This window comes from Aedes aegypti, chromosome 2, assembly GCF_002204515.2.
Source record: "Aedes aegypti strain LVP_AGWG chromosome 2, AaegL5.0 Primary Assembly, whole genome shotgun sequence".
NCBI classification, from domain to species: domain Eukaryota; kingdom Metazoa; phylum Arthropoda; class Insecta; order Diptera; family Culicidae; genus Aedes; species Aedes aegypti.
Window position 1 is genome coordinate 252,939,460 of NC_035108.1, and position 18,711 is coordinate 252,958,170.

The 18,711-nt window shown below is 38.3% G+C and overlaps 1 protein-coding gene and 2 long non-coding RNA genes across 3 annotated transcripts; 1 reads left to right on the forward strand and 2 right to left on the reverse strand.

Annotated features, from left to right (window-relative positions):
* Positions 1–882: 882 nt before the first annotated feature.
* LOC5568225 (probable DNA replication complex GINS protein PSF2) lies at positions 883–2,003 on the forward strand. Its single transcript, XM_001652107.2, has 2 exons — positions 883–1,239; positions 1,436–2,003. Exons 1-2 carry the CDS (start codon positions 995–997, stop codon positions 1,794–1,796), a joined length of 606 nt encoding a protein of 201 aa, XP_001652157.1. The 5' UTR covers positions 883–994; the 3' UTR covers positions 1,797–2,003.
* Positions 2,004–14,457: 12,454 nt separating this feature from the next.
* LOC110675623 lies at positions 14,458–14,989 on the reverse strand. The gene is made up of 2 exons (XR_002499655.1): positions 14,905–14,989; positions 14,458–14,835 (listed from the first exon to the last, which is right to left on the reverse strand). It is a non-coding gene; the product is annotated as an uncharacterized LOC110675623 (long non-coding RNA).
* A 1,324-nt stretch (positions 14,990–16,313) lies between these two features.
* LOC5568226 lies at positions 16,314–17,152 on the reverse strand. Its single transcript, XR_002499656.1, has 2 exons — positions 16,799–17,152; positions 16,314–16,729 (listed from the first exon to the last, which is right to left on the reverse strand). It is a non-coding gene; the product is annotated as an uncharacterized LOC5568226 (long non-coding RNA).
* Between the last annotated feature and the right edge of the window lie 1,559 nt (positions 17,153–18,711).

Genomic DNA, 18,711 nt, shown 5'->3' on the forward strand with positions numbered 1-18,711 from the left:
AAAACTTTAAAGTAAAATATCTCGGAATAAAGATTTTGGCACTTGGTGCGGTTTAGCAGAACCCCGACCAAATTTGCTTCATAATTGCCTATTTTTTACAATTTATTTTCGTAAGATAAATGGTAACTGGAAATTAAATATCCAAAATTTTCATACAGGCACGCTTTTCATTGAAAACACTTCCCGAAAAAAGAGATTTTCAAGAAAGTTGTGATACAAACCTCAACCAAACAATGTTAAATCTTGCTCCAATATTAAAATCGTGTTCGACAAAAGTTCGTAGAATTGGATAAACTACTATGTAGAGGTATTTCCGATACATTTTGATGTTTCGTTCGGTAGTTATGAATTGTTAAAGCTCAAAGAAGAAAATCAAAGTATTGGTTGACTGGGGAGTTTCAAGACATTTTTAAAAATATGAATAGGTCTACTCACCATCTCATAGGAAAAAAGCATAGAACGACCAGCCTGTCCAAATAATATACATGTCCAAATTATATACGTTACCCTACACTTCCTCCACTACTTACCAGGTATAAGGCTATCCATGAGGAATTTTCGTGATAGGACTGACAGCTAAAAGTGTGAATGCAACCGAAATGAAAGAGTAAACAAATCATGCGAGTGTTATCGGAGCTTCACATTTTCCTTTGTAATCGAAAAGTCACTCCGATCGCGAAACGTCAAAAGCACATGGTAAACAAAAAAAAAACCAGCTGATCGCAGCTGTCTCATGGATTGCCTTATTATGTTTTCCTTTCCATATAACTTCCACAGACTTTAACTTTAAAAATACTCCTAGTCTGGCCCACTGTGCGTGGAAGTGACCATGACCGCAACATTTGAATGGCCCTTGAAAATGCTGTCAATTTTATGGAAATTATGCTCATTGTTTTGACTGGCTCAAACTGGCGCGAAGTTTATTCACAAAGATCGTCAATTTCAGTTTAGATAGTTTTATATATATAAATTTAACAACTTTAATTTTTTAACAATGGAACCAGATGAACTTGAATTTGTCGGAGAAAACACAACCATTGGAGTGATACCCAACTTTAATCACGATCCGATTTACCTCATATCCGGTGCCATTGGCCCATTCCGGGGAGGCCAACCCTTGCACATTCCGCTGTGGTTTGCGATACATCTGAGGCAACAGCAAAAGTGCCGGATAGTTCCTCCGCTTTGGATGGACATCAATTTGCTGGAAGACATCAAGGAGGAGGAAAAACGCTCAAGGTTTGATGAATAGATTGTATTAGCAAATCCGTAACGTTTACTCATGGCGCACTTGGCGAACATCTACTTAAGTGCTCCTCCAAATAATCCTAATCCACTAATTTTGGCGCCCCTTGGCGGGGCCAACTGCACGCTACGACACTGGGTAAATGTAACGGTTAGATACTCGATTGAAGAATGATCTCTTATATTGCAGAAATTTCACAAAAATGCCCAGTGAACACTACATGGTAGAGGCAAAACTGGTTCTCAACACAGCACCGGAAGACGTTCCCCAGTCGGATGAAATCAAAACCCTAATCAAGGATATTTGGGACATTCGGTGCGCCAAGCTACGGACGACGACGGACATGTTCATCAAGGGCGAGGGCGAAATGGTGAAGCTGGACAACATTACGATAGTCGAGTTGAATACCATTCGGCCTTTCTTGCCACACGCGATGGATATGTTGCTGCGGATTCTAAACGCCAAGAAGGGTCTCACCCAGAATTCGTCCGTACACAATCAGTCGGCCACGATGAACAGCATGAGCGGGTCACACTCACGGTATACCTAACGGTTGTGGTGTTTTAATTTATTTTATAATGTAAATTATTACAATTGTGGAAAACATATGGCTCGACTTTAAGATACCCAGCTTCGCAAAGCTTCGTTATCAAATACTGCGCTGTTTCAGAGTAAGGTTTGCGAACAGATTATGTACGTATTTATGTTTAAGAACGAATAGAGTTGTAATAAATTAAGCTATAAATTGTACAGATTACCTTTGGATTTTTTTTATACAATATTATTTATTATAATTATGGTAAGAAGGGGCAAGCAAAGCTTGGAGCAGCTCTCTAAAAATAGGGACTCGTTCTCAACCAAAATAGTCTCTTAAGGTGAAGATGAATTGAAGCCAAACCTCAAATTTTCAAGAGCACAAGAGAACCGAACAGCCTTTTGAGCTGAAAACTTAATCGATTGGTCACCACCAGCTAGTTGCCAATCGATTAAGTTTTCACCTTAAACAGGAGTTTAGTTCTCCAGATTTGTGCTCTTGAAAATTTGAAATATGACTTCGATTCATCTTCACCTTAAGTTACGTTCTCTTCGCAGTGAATTCTGATTCGAAATACATAATCGAAAATTTCCACAGGGTGGAAAAAATTTGTTCAGGGTACGGTTTCTAGATTTTCTTTGGACATATTTCCACCAATTCCAGTTTTTAACAGATTTTCAGCTGATCTTTCAAAGATTCCTACATAATGATAATAAATATTCCCGCTGTTTAGTGAAATACCTATAAATAAATGAAAAAACGAATTAGTTCGATTCAAGGGATCATTGAAGGTAGTTTTTGTCAGTGCTCACCTCATCAAAACAAAGGCGCCACTGTATATGGGATTTAACATTGTGATAGAATTGCTGTTCTGTCAAACACACAAGGCAACGGTGGCGCTATCTATGCTTTCCATAGCGGCCGTTATGGTTATTTTGATGATCCATTGCAAAGGGGTGCAATTCTACAGCGTGACGAAAAAATACACGCATCACATAGCCGTATGCTATGCTTGGCACTTTGGATTCACTTCGAACTGTGATTATTTATTTATTTATTTATTTCGTCAATCATTTGTAGACTACATAGTTACACCACAGACAAACAGACGTCACACTCTCATCATTGTCCAACGACCACCTTTTTAACGATCGATTCAAAAATATGGTAGTTGGTCAATCCACCACCCGCAGCGCTCGCATCGTTTTTGTTCGCGTTTGACGTTTGCACACTACCGCCATCTGTTGGCTCGTCGGCCAAATACAGTAATTTTAGCATTGGGCGCAAATGTCCTCGTGACTATGATTTTGATCGAGATTTGTTCTAAGTGTTACGTCTGTTTGTCTGTGGTTACACAGTTTCTTATATTCTAAGATTTCCTAGTGAGTTAAAATATGATTTCAATTTGGTCCGGGGCATACTTAGATCAATCATTTCACAGTGCTCATTGTAAACAGATATCATTTGATTTAGAGGACTAAATTTGGCGTAGTTTGTACGATAACGATCTAAAGTAAATAAATTTCTCTGACGCAATTGTCGATTGAGAGCGTAAAGTTTAATTTGGATAATAGCTTTGTTGAGTCAATACGTTGTGAAACGATATCGTTAACAAATGCAACCATGGCATATTCTCGTGGCTGTTTTAATGTCTGAATGTTTATCAACAAGCATCGTGCTTTATATGACGGAAGAGGAAATACAGTCCATCCTAATTTGCGGAGTGCGTATAAATAGTAAAAACTGCTTTTGAATCTATTCGTTCTTCATGTGATTTCAAATATGGGGACCAGACAACAGTACAATACTCTAATATGGATCTCACATAAGCAGGGCGGCAGGGAGTTTTTCGAAAACTTTTAATTTTATGCTTGGCCACACTTTTTTTTTTTTTTTTTTTTTTTTTTTTTTTTTTTTTTTTTTTTTTTTTTTTTTTTTTTTTTTTTTTTTTAAATAATTCGACCGTGAAATCACAGACAAACAGACGTCACACTCTCATCATTGTCCATCGACCACCTTTTTAACGATCGATTCAAAAATATGGTAGGTGGTCAATCCACCACCCGCAGCGCTCGCATCGTTTTTGTTCGCGTTTGACGTTTGCACACTACCGCCATCTGTTGGCTCGTCGGCCAAATACAGTAATTTTAGCATTGGGCGCAAATGTCCTCGTGACTATGATTTTGATCGAGATTTGTTCTAAGTGTTACGTCTGTTTGTCTGTGGTGAAATGGAGCTTTGCCAAAGTGAATCATGTGCCCAAGTAGTTTTTCATCCCAAATGGATTATGTTATGGTCTAGAAAAAAATGTATTTAAGCACAGTTCAACCATCCAGCAACGAAATTGTCTTATCGAGGGCCGATTTCTTCACCTTTGCTTAAGCTGTTTACCCATATGATTGAACTTGGTTTAAGACTTAAGCAGGGGTGAATTGGCCCCGAATGAAGCTTATTTGTCTGACACATAAAATTTCCCGCGGAAGTTCTCACAGAATTTACCCATGAATTTTTCCAGGGCACTGTCAAGAACATTTTCAAGGTTACCCTGGAAGTATCGCCGTAACAATTCTATAGTAACTCATGAAACTACTATAGAACTCATGCGAGGATCTCTGAAAAACTCCCTAACTTCTGAGGAATTCTTGCAGGTTTTTCTTGATTAATTTGTAGGGCAATGATAGAAAAAAGAAAAACAAAGCTGATATAGAAATTGTACTGCCATTTGATGCTTCTTCTGCGAGATTTGGGCCTTCAAAATTTTGGTACATTATTGAATTAGGATACCAAGAGTAGTGATTGATCCTTCGACCTTGCCGCTTGCTCCTACGGGGGCGGGCCATTAGGGCAGGATCAATCATGTCGCGCGTTGTTCGCGTCGTAATGAAAAAGTGCCGTGATTCGTTAGTAGTGTTTGATCTATGATCTATTAATCGCGTCGCTTGCTCTTGCGTGGGCGAGCGATGAACACTTGTTCGGTGTACAATGCGATTATCGAATTATTTAGCGAATCCGGTTAGGCGTGATTATATAATGGATCGCATCACCAAATATTGGTGACTCCCAGATCTATACCTTATCCTTTTAACCCAATATCCTTACCATGACAACTGTGGAGATGCAGAGGTATACTTGGTCTCAAGTAAGGGGTCATGCACAAATTATGTCACGCTCCAAGGGGAGAGGGGGTCAAGCCAAGCGTGACAAACCTTACAAAATTTTCGAAGGACTCATACAAAAAACGTGACAAAGGGCGTAACATAATTTGTGTACCATCCTTAACAACGGTTGTCTAACTAAAATTTCTTCCCTTCCCTGATTACCGTAAGGACGTGGCCGGCGCCGTTATTGACTTTTAAAATTTGTGCACATTGAGAATGGTAAGTTAATCCCAAGCCTCATTCATAAAATCTCTGTGCAACTTCGATTGTTCTGGTCAATCACGGAGTAGCAACTACGAATTGTACGGTTATCTATGCTCATGCTTATTATTGAAATGGATCATTGAAGGTAGTTTTTGTAAGTGCTCACCGCATCAAAACAAAGGCGCCACTGTATATGGGATTTAACATTGTGACAGCATTGCTGTTATGTCAAACACACAGGGCTACGGTGGCGCTATCTGTGCATTCCATAGCGGCCGTTTTGGTTATTTTATTGATCCATTGGATTGCAAACTGATTCACCTTAATGCTGGTCGAATGGATCATCAAAATAACCAAAACGGCCGCTATGGAAAGCATAGATAGCGCCACCGTAGCCTTGTGTGTTTGACAGAACAGCAATGCTGTCACAATGTTAAATCCCATATACAGTGGCGCCTTTGTTTTGATGCGGTGAGCACTTGCAAAAACAACCTTCAATGCTCCATTTATTAAGATCCTCAATCAAGACAAATTCTTTCTAGATTTCCTGAAATTATATTGAGCATTTCTTGAGATGAATCGTAGATTAATTTACGAAGGATTTCGAAATGGCAGGAGAAATGAATGAAAAACAGGTGTGGGAACTCTTTGAGGAATTCTTGTAGGGGTTCCTGGAATGAACCTTTAATCACAGACAAACAGACGTAACACTTAGAACAAATCTCGATCAAAATCATAGTCACGAGGACATGTACGCCCAATGCTAAAATTGGTGTATTTGGCCGACAGGCCAACAGATGACGGTAGTGTGTAAACGTCAAACACGAACAAAAACGATGCGAGCGCTGCGGGTGGTGGATTGGCCACCTACCATATTTTTGAATCGATCGTTAAAAAGGTGGTCGATGGACTATGATGAGAGTGTGACGTCTGTTTGTCTGTGTGCTTTAATGCATAGGTTCCCAAACTTTTCATGTGCGCGACCCACCTTAACGTTAAGTGTCTTCCTCGCGACCCACTAGGATAACATCGCAAAGGATTTAATTTTGTAGGTCATTGGTTACTTTGTCTCACACTTAAATTATTTTCCATATTTTCGGTGAAATTACATCGAAATCTCAGCAATTGAACTTTCCATAAGAAACCACCGAATGATCTGTAAAACTGTTAAACAAAATCATGAAGAAAACTAGAAAATGATCAGCCCGCGAACTGAAATCTTGCTATTTCGACCAAGAAGCAAGCATGTTTCCACTGAGACGGTTTAACATAAGTTCGGTGAAAATAATACTGTCACCGATATCTTCGTCAGTATTTTACAAATTAACTGCAGAAAAAAAACATACAAACAAACGAATTTTCAGTATATCTGTTAAATTTTATAAAATTGTAGATTTTTGCTTCTCTATCACAGAACGGGGTGGTGTATTCAAATTTAAAAATCATTCACAATATATCACCTTACTATAACTCGCTATTAGGGTAAATTATGTATTTTGGACAGGCTAAGGATATGGCTGGAAACAGCGATCGCATAAGATACTAATATTGTATTACATTATGTTACTTATATGCTTGATGTCTTATTGTACTTTGAGTTTCTGGGGAGAAAAAGCTTACAAACTGTAGCATTAGCTGCCGAAATAGCGTTTTTAGCGGCCTGACTGTTATACATTTCGGACATCAAATATGCATTTTGGACACCCTCATGTGAACAGGGGCGTTATCTCAAAATCTATTCAATGGTTTCTTAAAAATACGGTCATATCATAATGTTTTAAGAGTTTACATGTGACTTATGCATTTTTTTCGCTTATTGGATGTGTACATTAGTGATAATCAATGATTTCATTTAATGCAAGCAAATATCATCATATCCACGAAATACGCCTGCAAGTGTGCATGCATGCGACATTGGCTAAATTATATCAACTGAACAAAAACCGTAATCTATTTTGGACACCACCTGATTAATGCCTTATACACTCATGTTAAGAGTTTAGATGAACTTAGCTTCAATTTTACACATATTTTTTCATATTGCAACCTTTAAACTTTTTTTGAATGCCAATTCTAAGCGCTATTATTGCGTTTAATGTATGTTCTTAAAATGTACATTCTCTTGCATTCGTAGGTTTCACAAATGTTCTGTTGATACAATTTACAATTTTGATATTCTTGAAGCCAATTTGTAATTGTTATGAAAATGGCCATCATTAATAAATAGCATAGTGTATTAATAATGCAATACATAATTTTTCGTACATAAATTGCTTATCATCTCTTTGTAAATGAGCATAGAACGACCATCCTGTCCAAATTATATGCATGTCATTGGCGTAGGAACAGGGGGGGCCAGGGGGGCCTGGCCCCCTCCAGAACCATCCAGGCCCCCCCCAGAATTTTTGATGATAATAATTTTTAGGATACCCTGCTCGAGGTGTGTGGTGATGATGATTACCCTTATGAGAATCCACTAAAGAAATCCATTTAATTTCAACTCGTATAATGTCCCAAAACAAAAAATTGTAAAAATATACAAAGTTACTATAGGAATTTCTCAGACAATACATAGCGGGAATTCTTGTCGAAAAATAAGGCTTAACTTTCAAGAAATTTCGGCATGGCCAAGTTTTCTTCCAATGAATGGTAGAAATTTAACATGGCGTGAAAAAAATGTAACAAAATCGACCAGAGTGACCTCAGCTCTCTTTGATTTTGATTCAATTTTTTAGGTAGTTTTGCATGAATAAATTCATTGCTTGAACAACATTTTTTCAAGAAAGATTATTATTTCCAAAATTATTTGATTAATATTCAACAAACTTGTAGCACAATTTTTCAAAAAGCTTTTCGATATGCATTATAAAATTTTAGTTTAATCAAATACCTCAAGGAATATTTAAGGGGGGCTTCAGAACTTTTGCAAATCTTTTCGAAATTAGTTAAATAATATTGTGGGACTTGTTCATACTTTCAAAGCGAATTCATCCTGGTGGACATCCACTCCTTTGTCAACTTTTAATTATCAAATTGGTTTTGGAAAATGATCCTGGATTTACCTTAAAAATGTTACTTTATCTTTCCAAAATTCAGTTTTCGCTCGCAATTCCTCCAAAAAATCATTAATTCTGTTAAATCCAAATCAGAGGTATTTCGCTGAAAGTTCTATTAAAGATTCTTCTTTGAATTGCTTTAAATAGTTTTCCCAAAAATTTTATTACAAATTCATCCGCAAATTTCATCAAAAGTCCTTAAGAAATATTTCTAAAATATTTCACAAATTGCGTCAAAAAGTTTTCAATGTTTTCTTTTTTAGAAATTTTGGTTCAAATCCCCGGATCATTCAAGAATTGTAAAAAAAATGTTTTCAAAATGTCTCTTACCCTCGAGTCTTTAGATGAAATTTGTTGAAACCCCCCAGGAAAATTTTGCTTTTGAAATAAGCATAGCGGTAGAGGAGTCTGTAGCAAATTTACTGGGAAGGGGAAAATTTATTAAGATATTCATAAAGAAATTTGTATTGATTTTCCTTAAAACACTTCGTTAGAAATTGGTTCTTGGTTTGAATTTTTGTGCGATACGAAAACGTAATTTCTAGAGGCTTTCTGGCAGAATTCTGGAAAACCAGAAATCAAGGAAGGATAGCTTTTAAGGATAAAGAGGATTCTGATGAACCTTGAGAAATTTGTTTTATTTGTTAATTCATTAGATAATATTTTACTATCCTGTAATTTACCTGTAGAGAAGATATTATAAATTATCTTTCATTGTACCATTGCCCACCTATTGTTTGACTTGCTTCAATATTTTAATGTTTCTTCTTCCTTCGCAAACTGCTTTGAGGAACCTCGTACAAATCTTTCCATACTCCAAAAAGCAACGTTTTAAAGAATCTAAATCTAATTATACAAATTGTGAAAAATTAAAGAATTCTTATGCGTATGGTTTCTAATTCTTGAAAATCCATCAGGAATTCCTCAACAAAATTTCAAAGTAATGCAGAAGTTTCCACTAAGATTAAACCCTCTCTTTCCCATGGTAGCACAGGTGCCACCGATTTTCAACGAACGGTAGCTAAACCGAATTGGTACGAGTAGCTCAATAATTATTGGAATAAATTTATTCACTCATTTGTAAACATCTAAATAAGTGACCTTAGGGTCAAACTATTGGAAAACAATCAACTAACTATTAAAAAACAATCAAATTTTTTTATTGTGATTTTGATTAATATAGCTTATTTGTAAAAACTTTTGTTCAAGCACTATTTTTTGAAACGCCATTTTGATAGTTAAAGTGTCAAACAAAGCTGTGGGAAAGCAAGGGTTAAATTAGAATCTTACATTTTCGCGTTAAACTTCTACAGTACTACAAAATAGTCGGTAATAAAACCTTCAAAAAAGTTTGTTTGGAATTTCTAGAGGTAGGAAAAAATGGGTTCTACATCAATATGTTCACCATAGTATCATGAATGTTCAGAGTTCATACTAAATATTATATATGATTCTAGTTACAAATACTTTCAGTAAAAATTTCATACGTTTTAACATGGATCATTTTCTATTATAAAAGAAAAAGAACACGATTTTATGTAGTAAATCCTACAAGAACCATTTAAGCTTTTCTGTGAGGTACATTGTTAACATGTTTCAGAAATTCTTAAATTTTACGACAGGAACTCAGTGATATTTTCCGAATTATGTTTAAGCTGCAATTATTCAATAACTTATCAACAAGGTTATTTCGAACCTTTCGTTACTTTAGAAATCTGATATGGAGTGATTCATAGAGAAATTTATAAAGCAATCCCTAAAAAATATTAAGTTTTTCCAGGAGTAGTTTTAGACCCAAAAAATGGAGAGTGTTTGAATTTTTATATTTCTTTTTTTATGGAAGATTCCTGAGATTTATATTCGCAAAAAAGGAGTTATTTCTAGAACCTGAAAGAATACTTGATGGAACTTCTGGAGATTTTTTTGAAGATTGGGAATGAATTGCAAGTGTTTAGTGAATCTGGTGAAAAATGTTCAATTAAAATCCCAAAAGAATCGTTAGTGTGGTTTTATGAAAAAAGCTCTGGAAAATGCTAAGATGAGTCTTTGATAATTTTTCAGAAGAATCTACAAGAAACAATAATATAATTATCTTATTAATCTCTGTACAAATTACTCGGGAATTTTTCATTATTGTTGCACCTTGATTTAAGATAAATCAAAAATATAATAATCTGTGAAAAAATTCTTTTTAATTGCTCAGGAAATTTTTGTGGAATATTGCTAGGAATCCTTAAAGTATCTCCTGGAAGAGACAATTAATATTTTTGCAGGATGTCTGGATAATTGTGTTACGATTTCTTCAAACAAATCTATAGAGAAACCTTTGAAAGAAATTCAAAAGCAAAATTGGAAAAACTGTTGACGAACTCTCAGAAGAATTCGTGGAATGAATCCTTGCTTGTTGATTGTGAAATCATTTTTGGTGAGAATCCTATATATTTTTGTTCTATATTTTGGAGAAATCCTTAGAAATCCTAAACAAACTATTTATGAACACAGGAGGATACTTTAAACTAACAATTGGAATTTATATGTAATGTGTACCTAGAGGACCTTCGAGGAGAAAGTATTAAAAGAATTTGTAATGCGGGATTCTTCAAACGATTTTTTAAGCAGTTTGATAGAGATTCTTCGAGAAATTTTCTGATGAGATCAAAAAGTCTTAGAATGATTCTCTTGGGAAATCCCAGGACGAACTCAATGAAAACCAGTAAAGGAGTTCTTGAAAAAAGCACTCAAAAGTGCAAATATAAATCATGAATAAATTCCCGTAGGAATTCTCAGAGGAAATTGAAGATCACATCATTTAATTCCTGAAATAATCAAAGGAGAAACACAAAAGACAATCCTTGTGTGCTTTTTGCTAGAATCTTTAAAGATTTTTGACTGGTTACAACAAGAATAAATCTTTTTCGTAGCGATAATTGAAATTTACAAATATCACTGATATGCCACGAAATGAGACAAAATTTTAAATGAACGAAATCGATACAAATCTGTAAAAACTACCAAATTTGTAAAAATCGTGATTATTGCGACCGACATTACTTCTGTAAAACAAGTATTTGCTAGGCCCCCCTAGGCCCCCTCCAGAAAAAAATCTTAGCTACGCCAATGATGCATGTCCAAATTATATACGTTACCCTATTGGACACACACTGCTGCTGGATCAGCCACCTGTTGGGTGTTTTATGTATTTTGGACAGTGCGTTATGCGTATATAATTTGGCCACATCCATATGATTTTGCCGTAAATGGTTAAATTATATACGCGTAACGGTTTATCCAAAATACGTTGATCACCATATCACTACATCGACTAATATTGTATGTCGTGGTAATAGAATCACCAAAATGATTAAATTTAACAAGAATAAGGAACAATGCTTAAAACAGCTATCAAAATCAGAAATTGGTTGAAAATGTTGCCAAACTATATATTTTCATTTTCAAAAAGTGCTTGTAATACAATAGCATCATAGAAGCTTCCTAAAAAACATTTATTGAGCAACAGTTTCCCATATAGCATAGCTTAGACCAGTGGATCCCGGCGACAAAGAGCGACAAACTGGAGTGTGAAAATTATCGTGCAATCACCATCCTAAACGCCGCCTATAAAATGCTATCCCAGATTCTCTTCCGTCGTCTATCACCAATAGCAAACGAGTTCGTGGGAAGTTATCAAGCAGGTTTCATCGACGGCCGCTCGACAACGGACCAGATCTTTTCCGTGCGGCAAATCCTCCAGAAATGCCGTGAGTACCAGGTCCCTACGCACCATTTGTTCATCGATTTCAAGGCGGCATACGATAGTATCGACCGCATAGAGCTATGGAAAATCATGGACGAGAACAGCTTTCCCGGGAAGCTCACAAGATTGATCAGAGCAACGATGGACGGTGTGCAAAACTGCGTGAAGATCTCGGGCGAACACTCCAGTTCGTTCGAGTCTCGGCGGGGACTACGACAGGGCGATGGACTTTCGTGCCTGTTGTTCAATATTGCGCTTGAAGGTGTCATGCGGAGAGCCGGACTTAACAGTCGAGGCACGATTTTCACGAGATCCGGACAATTTGTTTGCTTCGCGGACGACATGAATATTATTGGGAGAAAATTTGAAACGGTGGCAGATTTGTTCACCCGCCTGAAACGCGAAGCAACAAGAGTCGGGCTAATGGTGAATGCGTCGAAAACAAAGTACATGCTGGTTGGCGGAACTGAAATACGAAGGCGCATCATCAGCGGAAGTCGTGCCTACTATGGGCTCCAGAAGAAACTGCGGTCAAGAAAGATTCACCCCCGCACCAAATGCACGATGTACAAAACGCTCATAAGACCGGTAGTCCTCTATGGGCATGAGGCGTGGACTATGCTCGAGGAGGACTTGCAAGCTCTTGGGGTTTTCGAACGCCGAGTGCTAAGGACGATCTTCGGCGGCGTGCAGAAGAACGGCGTGTGGCGGCGAAGGATGAACCACGAGCTCGCTCAACTCTACGGCGAACCCAGTATTGTGAAGGTAGCTAAAGCTGGAAGGATACGCTGGGCAGGGCATGTTGCAAGAATGCCGGACAACAACCCTGTAAAGATGGTGTTCGCCACGAATCCGGTCGGAACAAGAAGGCGTGGGGCGCAGCGAGCTAGGTGGATTGATCAGGTACACCAGGACCTGGAGAGCGTGGGTCACAGTCGAGGATGGAGAGAAGCGGCCATGAACCGAGGGAATTGGCGAAATATTGTTGGCGAGGCTTTATCAAGATAATTGATGTAAAGCCAAATAAGTAAGTAAGTAAGTAAGTAAGACCAGTGGATCCCAACATTTACAGATTTGCGGCCCCTTTAAGGCCCGCGGTCCCTAGAAAAATAGTCTTGAAGAGTGTTTAAAATCAAATTCTTAAACCGTAAAACTAAACATTACATATACTTCGCAATTGGATTAAATGGACAAACTGATGCGAAATTTGCAAGAAAGTTGCACGTCTTCTAGATGGGAATCGAACTCACGACTTCCTGTCCACTAGATAGGGCGCGTTATTCCTACACCACGAGAGGACAAGAGGACTCATGAACGCAGAAGTTATCCTGAATTCGATTTCAGCTCAACGCTTTCAATTTACTTAACCTAATGTAGGTTAAGACATTGGATGTTCTATGTAACTCATTAATACTATACCAGGGAGGAATATGCAGAATCATTTTTAAAATTTTATTTTGAATCCTTCTTTTTTTCTGGTATTACAACGGCTAGTCCATATTCGTACAGCATGGCTGTACGATTTCTGTTAATAAGGGGATAAAGACATTTTACATATTTGTTACATTTGGCTTGAATGCCCTCAATTTGATTTTTGAAAGTTAAATTTTTATCTAGCATGAGCCCTAGATACTTTACTTCACCTGGCCAATTTATTCGAACCCGCCATCTAATCGTAAGGTTTAAAATAAAGAGCTTTTCATTTTTGTGGGAATAGTATTAGTTGAGTTTTGGAAGCATTAGGAGAAATCTTCCATTTTTGAGTAGTGTTTGATCCTTCGACCTGGTAGCTTGCTCCTGCGTGGGCGGGCGACGAGGGCAGGATCAATCGTGTTGCGCGCCGCTAGCGTAGCACGGTGGAATAGTGTCGCAGGTTGCGGAACGCGTTAGTAGTGTTTGTAATCTTGTCGCTTGCTCCTATGGGGGCGAGTGACGAACGCTTGTTCGGCGTTCACTGCGTTTATCGAGTAATATCGCGAATCCGGTTATGCGCTTTAATTTTAAATTATATATTTATAGTTTACCAAAACGAATTCCTACCCCATATCCAAACTCCCAGTGTTTACTTGTGGGAGTGCAGAGGACTCCTCGGCTTCCATAAAGCAACATTTCCCTCCCATTCCCAAATTGACCTGCATTCGGATGTAACCGGCGCCGTTACTGTTTATTATAATAATTAGAGCACCAGTACTTACACATTGAGAATGCTACTGATCCCGAGTAGCGTCTGTTGGTTCCCTGTGTAAGTACAGCTGTTCTTGCAATAACGGAGTAGCATCTGCGGGCGGCCAATCATGCTCATGCTCATTAGGAGAAATCTTCCATTTTTGTAAGTTGCTTAATCCTCTTTCGGAAGAATTAGATGCCCATCCGAATACAACGCTTTTCATTGTATATGCAATACCTAGCCGGGAGCACATTATTTATTGTATAGTGCGGATTCCCAATGGGTCGCAACGTTCTCAAACAACCAATTACGGAACATGAGTCCGTTGCTCGATAAATACTTTTTAATAACGATTTATTGAACACCATTAGAAGAAAAAAAAGTCAACTTGATTTGTTCATGGAATTTTTTCCTTAGGTGACCCATCTTATCCATCCTTACCCTAATGGTAATGGTTCTATCACTCTCACATCATGTTGTCTTCTTCGTTATTATTGTAAGTATTCTTCACGGACATTGCAACACTTTGATATTGTGGCGTTCATCCGGAAATCATTTCCATCCAAGTTGAGTTGACCCACAGAGGAGGTACAATTATGGTCCGTACTCTTGGTTTTAGCGTCGGAGTGTAAGGCCTTACAGAGGGCCCGTAATCTTTCTCAGGAAATATACAACCATCTCTGCTGCAAATCACTTCTCCAGAATTTTCCATAAGCTGCAGAAACCGTTAAAGGAAATTTTTTAAAATTTGGGTCAACATGAATCAAACAGTAGGCGCTCTTACCACTGGTGAACAGGAAATAATAGCTGCAAGAATGCCCAAGGCCAGGACACTTATTACAATCGACTTCATCTTCTGACTTCTGGTGCTGAAATGGTCAATGATAATCAGCAAGCCAACAGAAAGCATGAAATCATAGTGCATTTTATTATTGCACTGCGATTGAGGCCATACACATCGGTATCGATCAGCAGAACAGAAAGGCAAAGTAGCTGTTGTGCGTATTGCAACCTAACTGACAGTTAATAATTGTAACGGTTACAGATAGGCGAAAGGACTTTTCTGAAATGTATCATCAATCGCAATAATTGCTACTTCTACAAACTGCAGTTTCCGAAAGTAGAGCAAACGTACACTAGACTGATAGAAGGTTTTGCATTTGTATGATTCAGGAACCTCATGTGATCTTCCGAGACATGGGCTATAAGCAGGCTTTGAGGGATGCAAGATTGGCACGAACATTTCGGAGGCCGAATCGTGTTCAATGTGATTTTCATCAGAGTTACGTTTTATTGTCTGTGGCTGCATGACATGCCTTCTTAAGCTGTGCGGGACAAACTAATAGGGTAGAAGCACCGGTTTTGGCCATAAACCAGTTGTAGCCATAGTGGATTATACTCTGTTTTACATAGCCAGTCAGTATAAAAACCTTTTGTGTTCAATAGTTCACATTCACATGATAGAACTGCATTCATTTTCTCGTCCGAGTTGATTCAGAACATAAGAGAAACAATTCATTTTCCTTATAATTTTAACTTCCATATACCTAATTTGGCCACTCTCATAAGAAAAGAATGTGATTGGCCAATTTAGGAATCGAAGTTCAATCTCTGACTGAAACTAGTTGTGGTGGCCTATATTGACCAACGAGATTTTCAAAGCGAAAAAATGGTTTTAGCTCCGTTTCGATATTTTACATACATAATATGGATTGAAAGCTTGCATTTGACATATTTGTAGTATAAATACGGCTTCCCATATATTTTTAATTGACATTTTCTCTGAGGCTCGCCAAAACCGGTGCTTTTATCATACTCGTTATCAAACACTTCGAAATGGTACACTGTTTCAGGAAGATGTTGAGGGTCATCTACGGCGGAGTTCAGACGGAAGACGGTAGGTGAAGACGGCGAATGAACCATGAATTGCACCAGCTACTGGAAGGACCAACCATCGCCCACCTCGCATTGGTAGGTTGCGGTGGCCCGAGCATGTCACCAGAACGTCGGATAACAACCCGGTAAAAATGGTTCTTGAAAACAATCCGACGGGTACAAGAAGACGTGGTACGCAGTGAGCAAGATGGGTCGATCAAGTTGAGGACGATTTGTGGACCATGGACCAAGTCGAATGGAGACGACTCCTACGTACAGCAGAGGTCACCCAGGCCTTAGTCTGACTGGTAAGTGAAGTTCAGGGTAACACGTGAAGGCATATATTTATCAGATTATGTACACTTCTACATTTAGGACATACTGAAACAAACTGTAATTTTACATCTATATTATTTCTATATTATTTTCATACAAAAATATCAATTTAAACGAATTATTTAGTATTATGGTCACACCATGTTATCTTCTTCGTTCTCATCGTAATTATCTTCCACGGATGTCGCTGCACTTTGGTCTTCTTCAGGCGCCATAGTAGAGGACGATCGTGCAATTATTTCCATCCAAGTTTGGTTAACCCACAAAGGTGGTACAATCATGGTCCGTACTCTTGGTTTTAGCGTCGGAGTGTAAGGCGTTACAGAAGGTCCGTAATCTTTGACAGGAAATCTACAACCATCTTTGTTGCAAACCACTTCTCCAGAATTTTCCGTAGGCTGCAGGAATCGTTATAGGAAACATGTTAACATTTGTATTAACGTGATTCAAACAGTAGACGATCTTACCACTGGTGAACAGAAAATAACGGCAGCAAGAATGCCTAAGGCCAAGACACTTGTTACAATCGACTTCATCTTCCGACTTAAGAAACTGGAATAACGAATAATAATCTAACGAACCAATAAGTAATATTGAATCCTAGTGCAATTGATGCCTCTGCGATTGAGGCCATACACATCAGTATCGATCAGCAGAGCTCTACCACACAGTGGTGCGTAATGCAACGTATTGACAGTTTACAATTGTAATGACTACAGAAATGTGATAACCTTTCGGCATGAGCAAACCGATGGAGTTATTTCTCGTCTGAAACATATTATCAATTGCAATATTGCGGCTACTGCAGTCCCGAGCATAGTACAAACTTACGTTAGACTGATGCAAGTTTCGCTCCATGTTCCTATTCGTCATGCCTAAATTGGGACAGAACCTACGGGATATTACAATTTATATATTTTTGCTGTATGCTTCTCAGATAAGTGTTCTATGAGCATTATTACAGTTATTGACTAAGAGCTTTGTTTGCTATTAAACTATATTTTTTGCTCATATTCACATATAATTAATATGTGAATTGATTTGTTCTGCATAGTAAAAGGAACATGCTTTCAAATTCCTTAAAAAATATTTTTTTTTTTGAAAAAAAATATTTGTTAAACGCGATAACTACCTGTCATCATTATGTATCATCTACATACCGATTAGTATGGCCTTTGGTGACAGCAAATCGAAAATAGTGACTGAATCGCTAAAAAGTGGTTGACTGTCAGTCCTGTCTGGAGTATGTCTAAGTAATAGCAAATTGGGACTGTTTAGGACTAGCATTTCATACCCATCCTACATACGCCTGTGGTAGAAATGACGAATCTTAGGAAACACTCATTCTCTATTAATTCATAAAAAGGAGTAGCGTAGGTTGGGGCCCACATAGCCGTAGCGGTAAACGCGCAGCTATTCAGCATGACCACCCAGACAACCAAAATGTACGCATAACGAAATCACCTGGAGGCTTTGTATGTGCAAAATTTCACTTATAAGATGTCGCGAAAAGGCCTTCTACGTACAAAAGTGGAGGCGATATGCGTGCATATATTATGTGATGAATAATAACATACAATGCGAGTGTATAAATATTCTCCCGAACTAACCTGTTATCTTTTGCGACTTAACTTATGATAACAAATGTTGATTTGACAGCTGCTACGGATTGATTCGACTTACTTTGTACGAGTGTACGGGACGAAACAAAATGTACAAATAAACTCAGAAAAAAGTGTTTTATGCGAGGAAACTCATCAATTTGACGAGTTTATCCACGGTGTTTTGCGGGTTCGATGTAATTAGTATGAATAAACGAGTTATAACGCGAAATTTCATGTGATTTCTGGTTGTCTGGGCATGCTGAGGGTCGTGGGTTAGAATCCCGATGGACGAGGATCTTTTCGTAAAGGAAATTTTCTCGATTCCCAGGGCATAGAGTATCTTCGTACCTGCCACACGATATACATATGCATCTCTCCATCCTCGGTTCTGCCCCACGCTCGTCAAATCGATACGCACTTGATCTGCCCAGCTAGCTCGCTGCGCTTCACGCCTTCTTGTACCAACCGGATCCAAAGCGAACACCATCATTGCAGGGTTGATGTCCAGCATTCTGCCAACATGCCCTGCCCTCGCCTTCCAGCTTTGGCCACCTTCTGGATATTGGGTTTGCCGTAGAGTTGGGCGAGCTCGTTGTTCACCGTTCGCCGTCACACACCGTTTTCCTGCACTCCGCCAAAGATCGTCCTAAGCACCCGACGTTCGAAGATTTCAAGTGCTTGCAAGTCCTCCTCGAGCATCGTCCACGTTTCATGCCCGTAGAGGACTACCGGTCTTATGAACGTTTTGTACATGATACATTTGGTGCAGGTGTGAA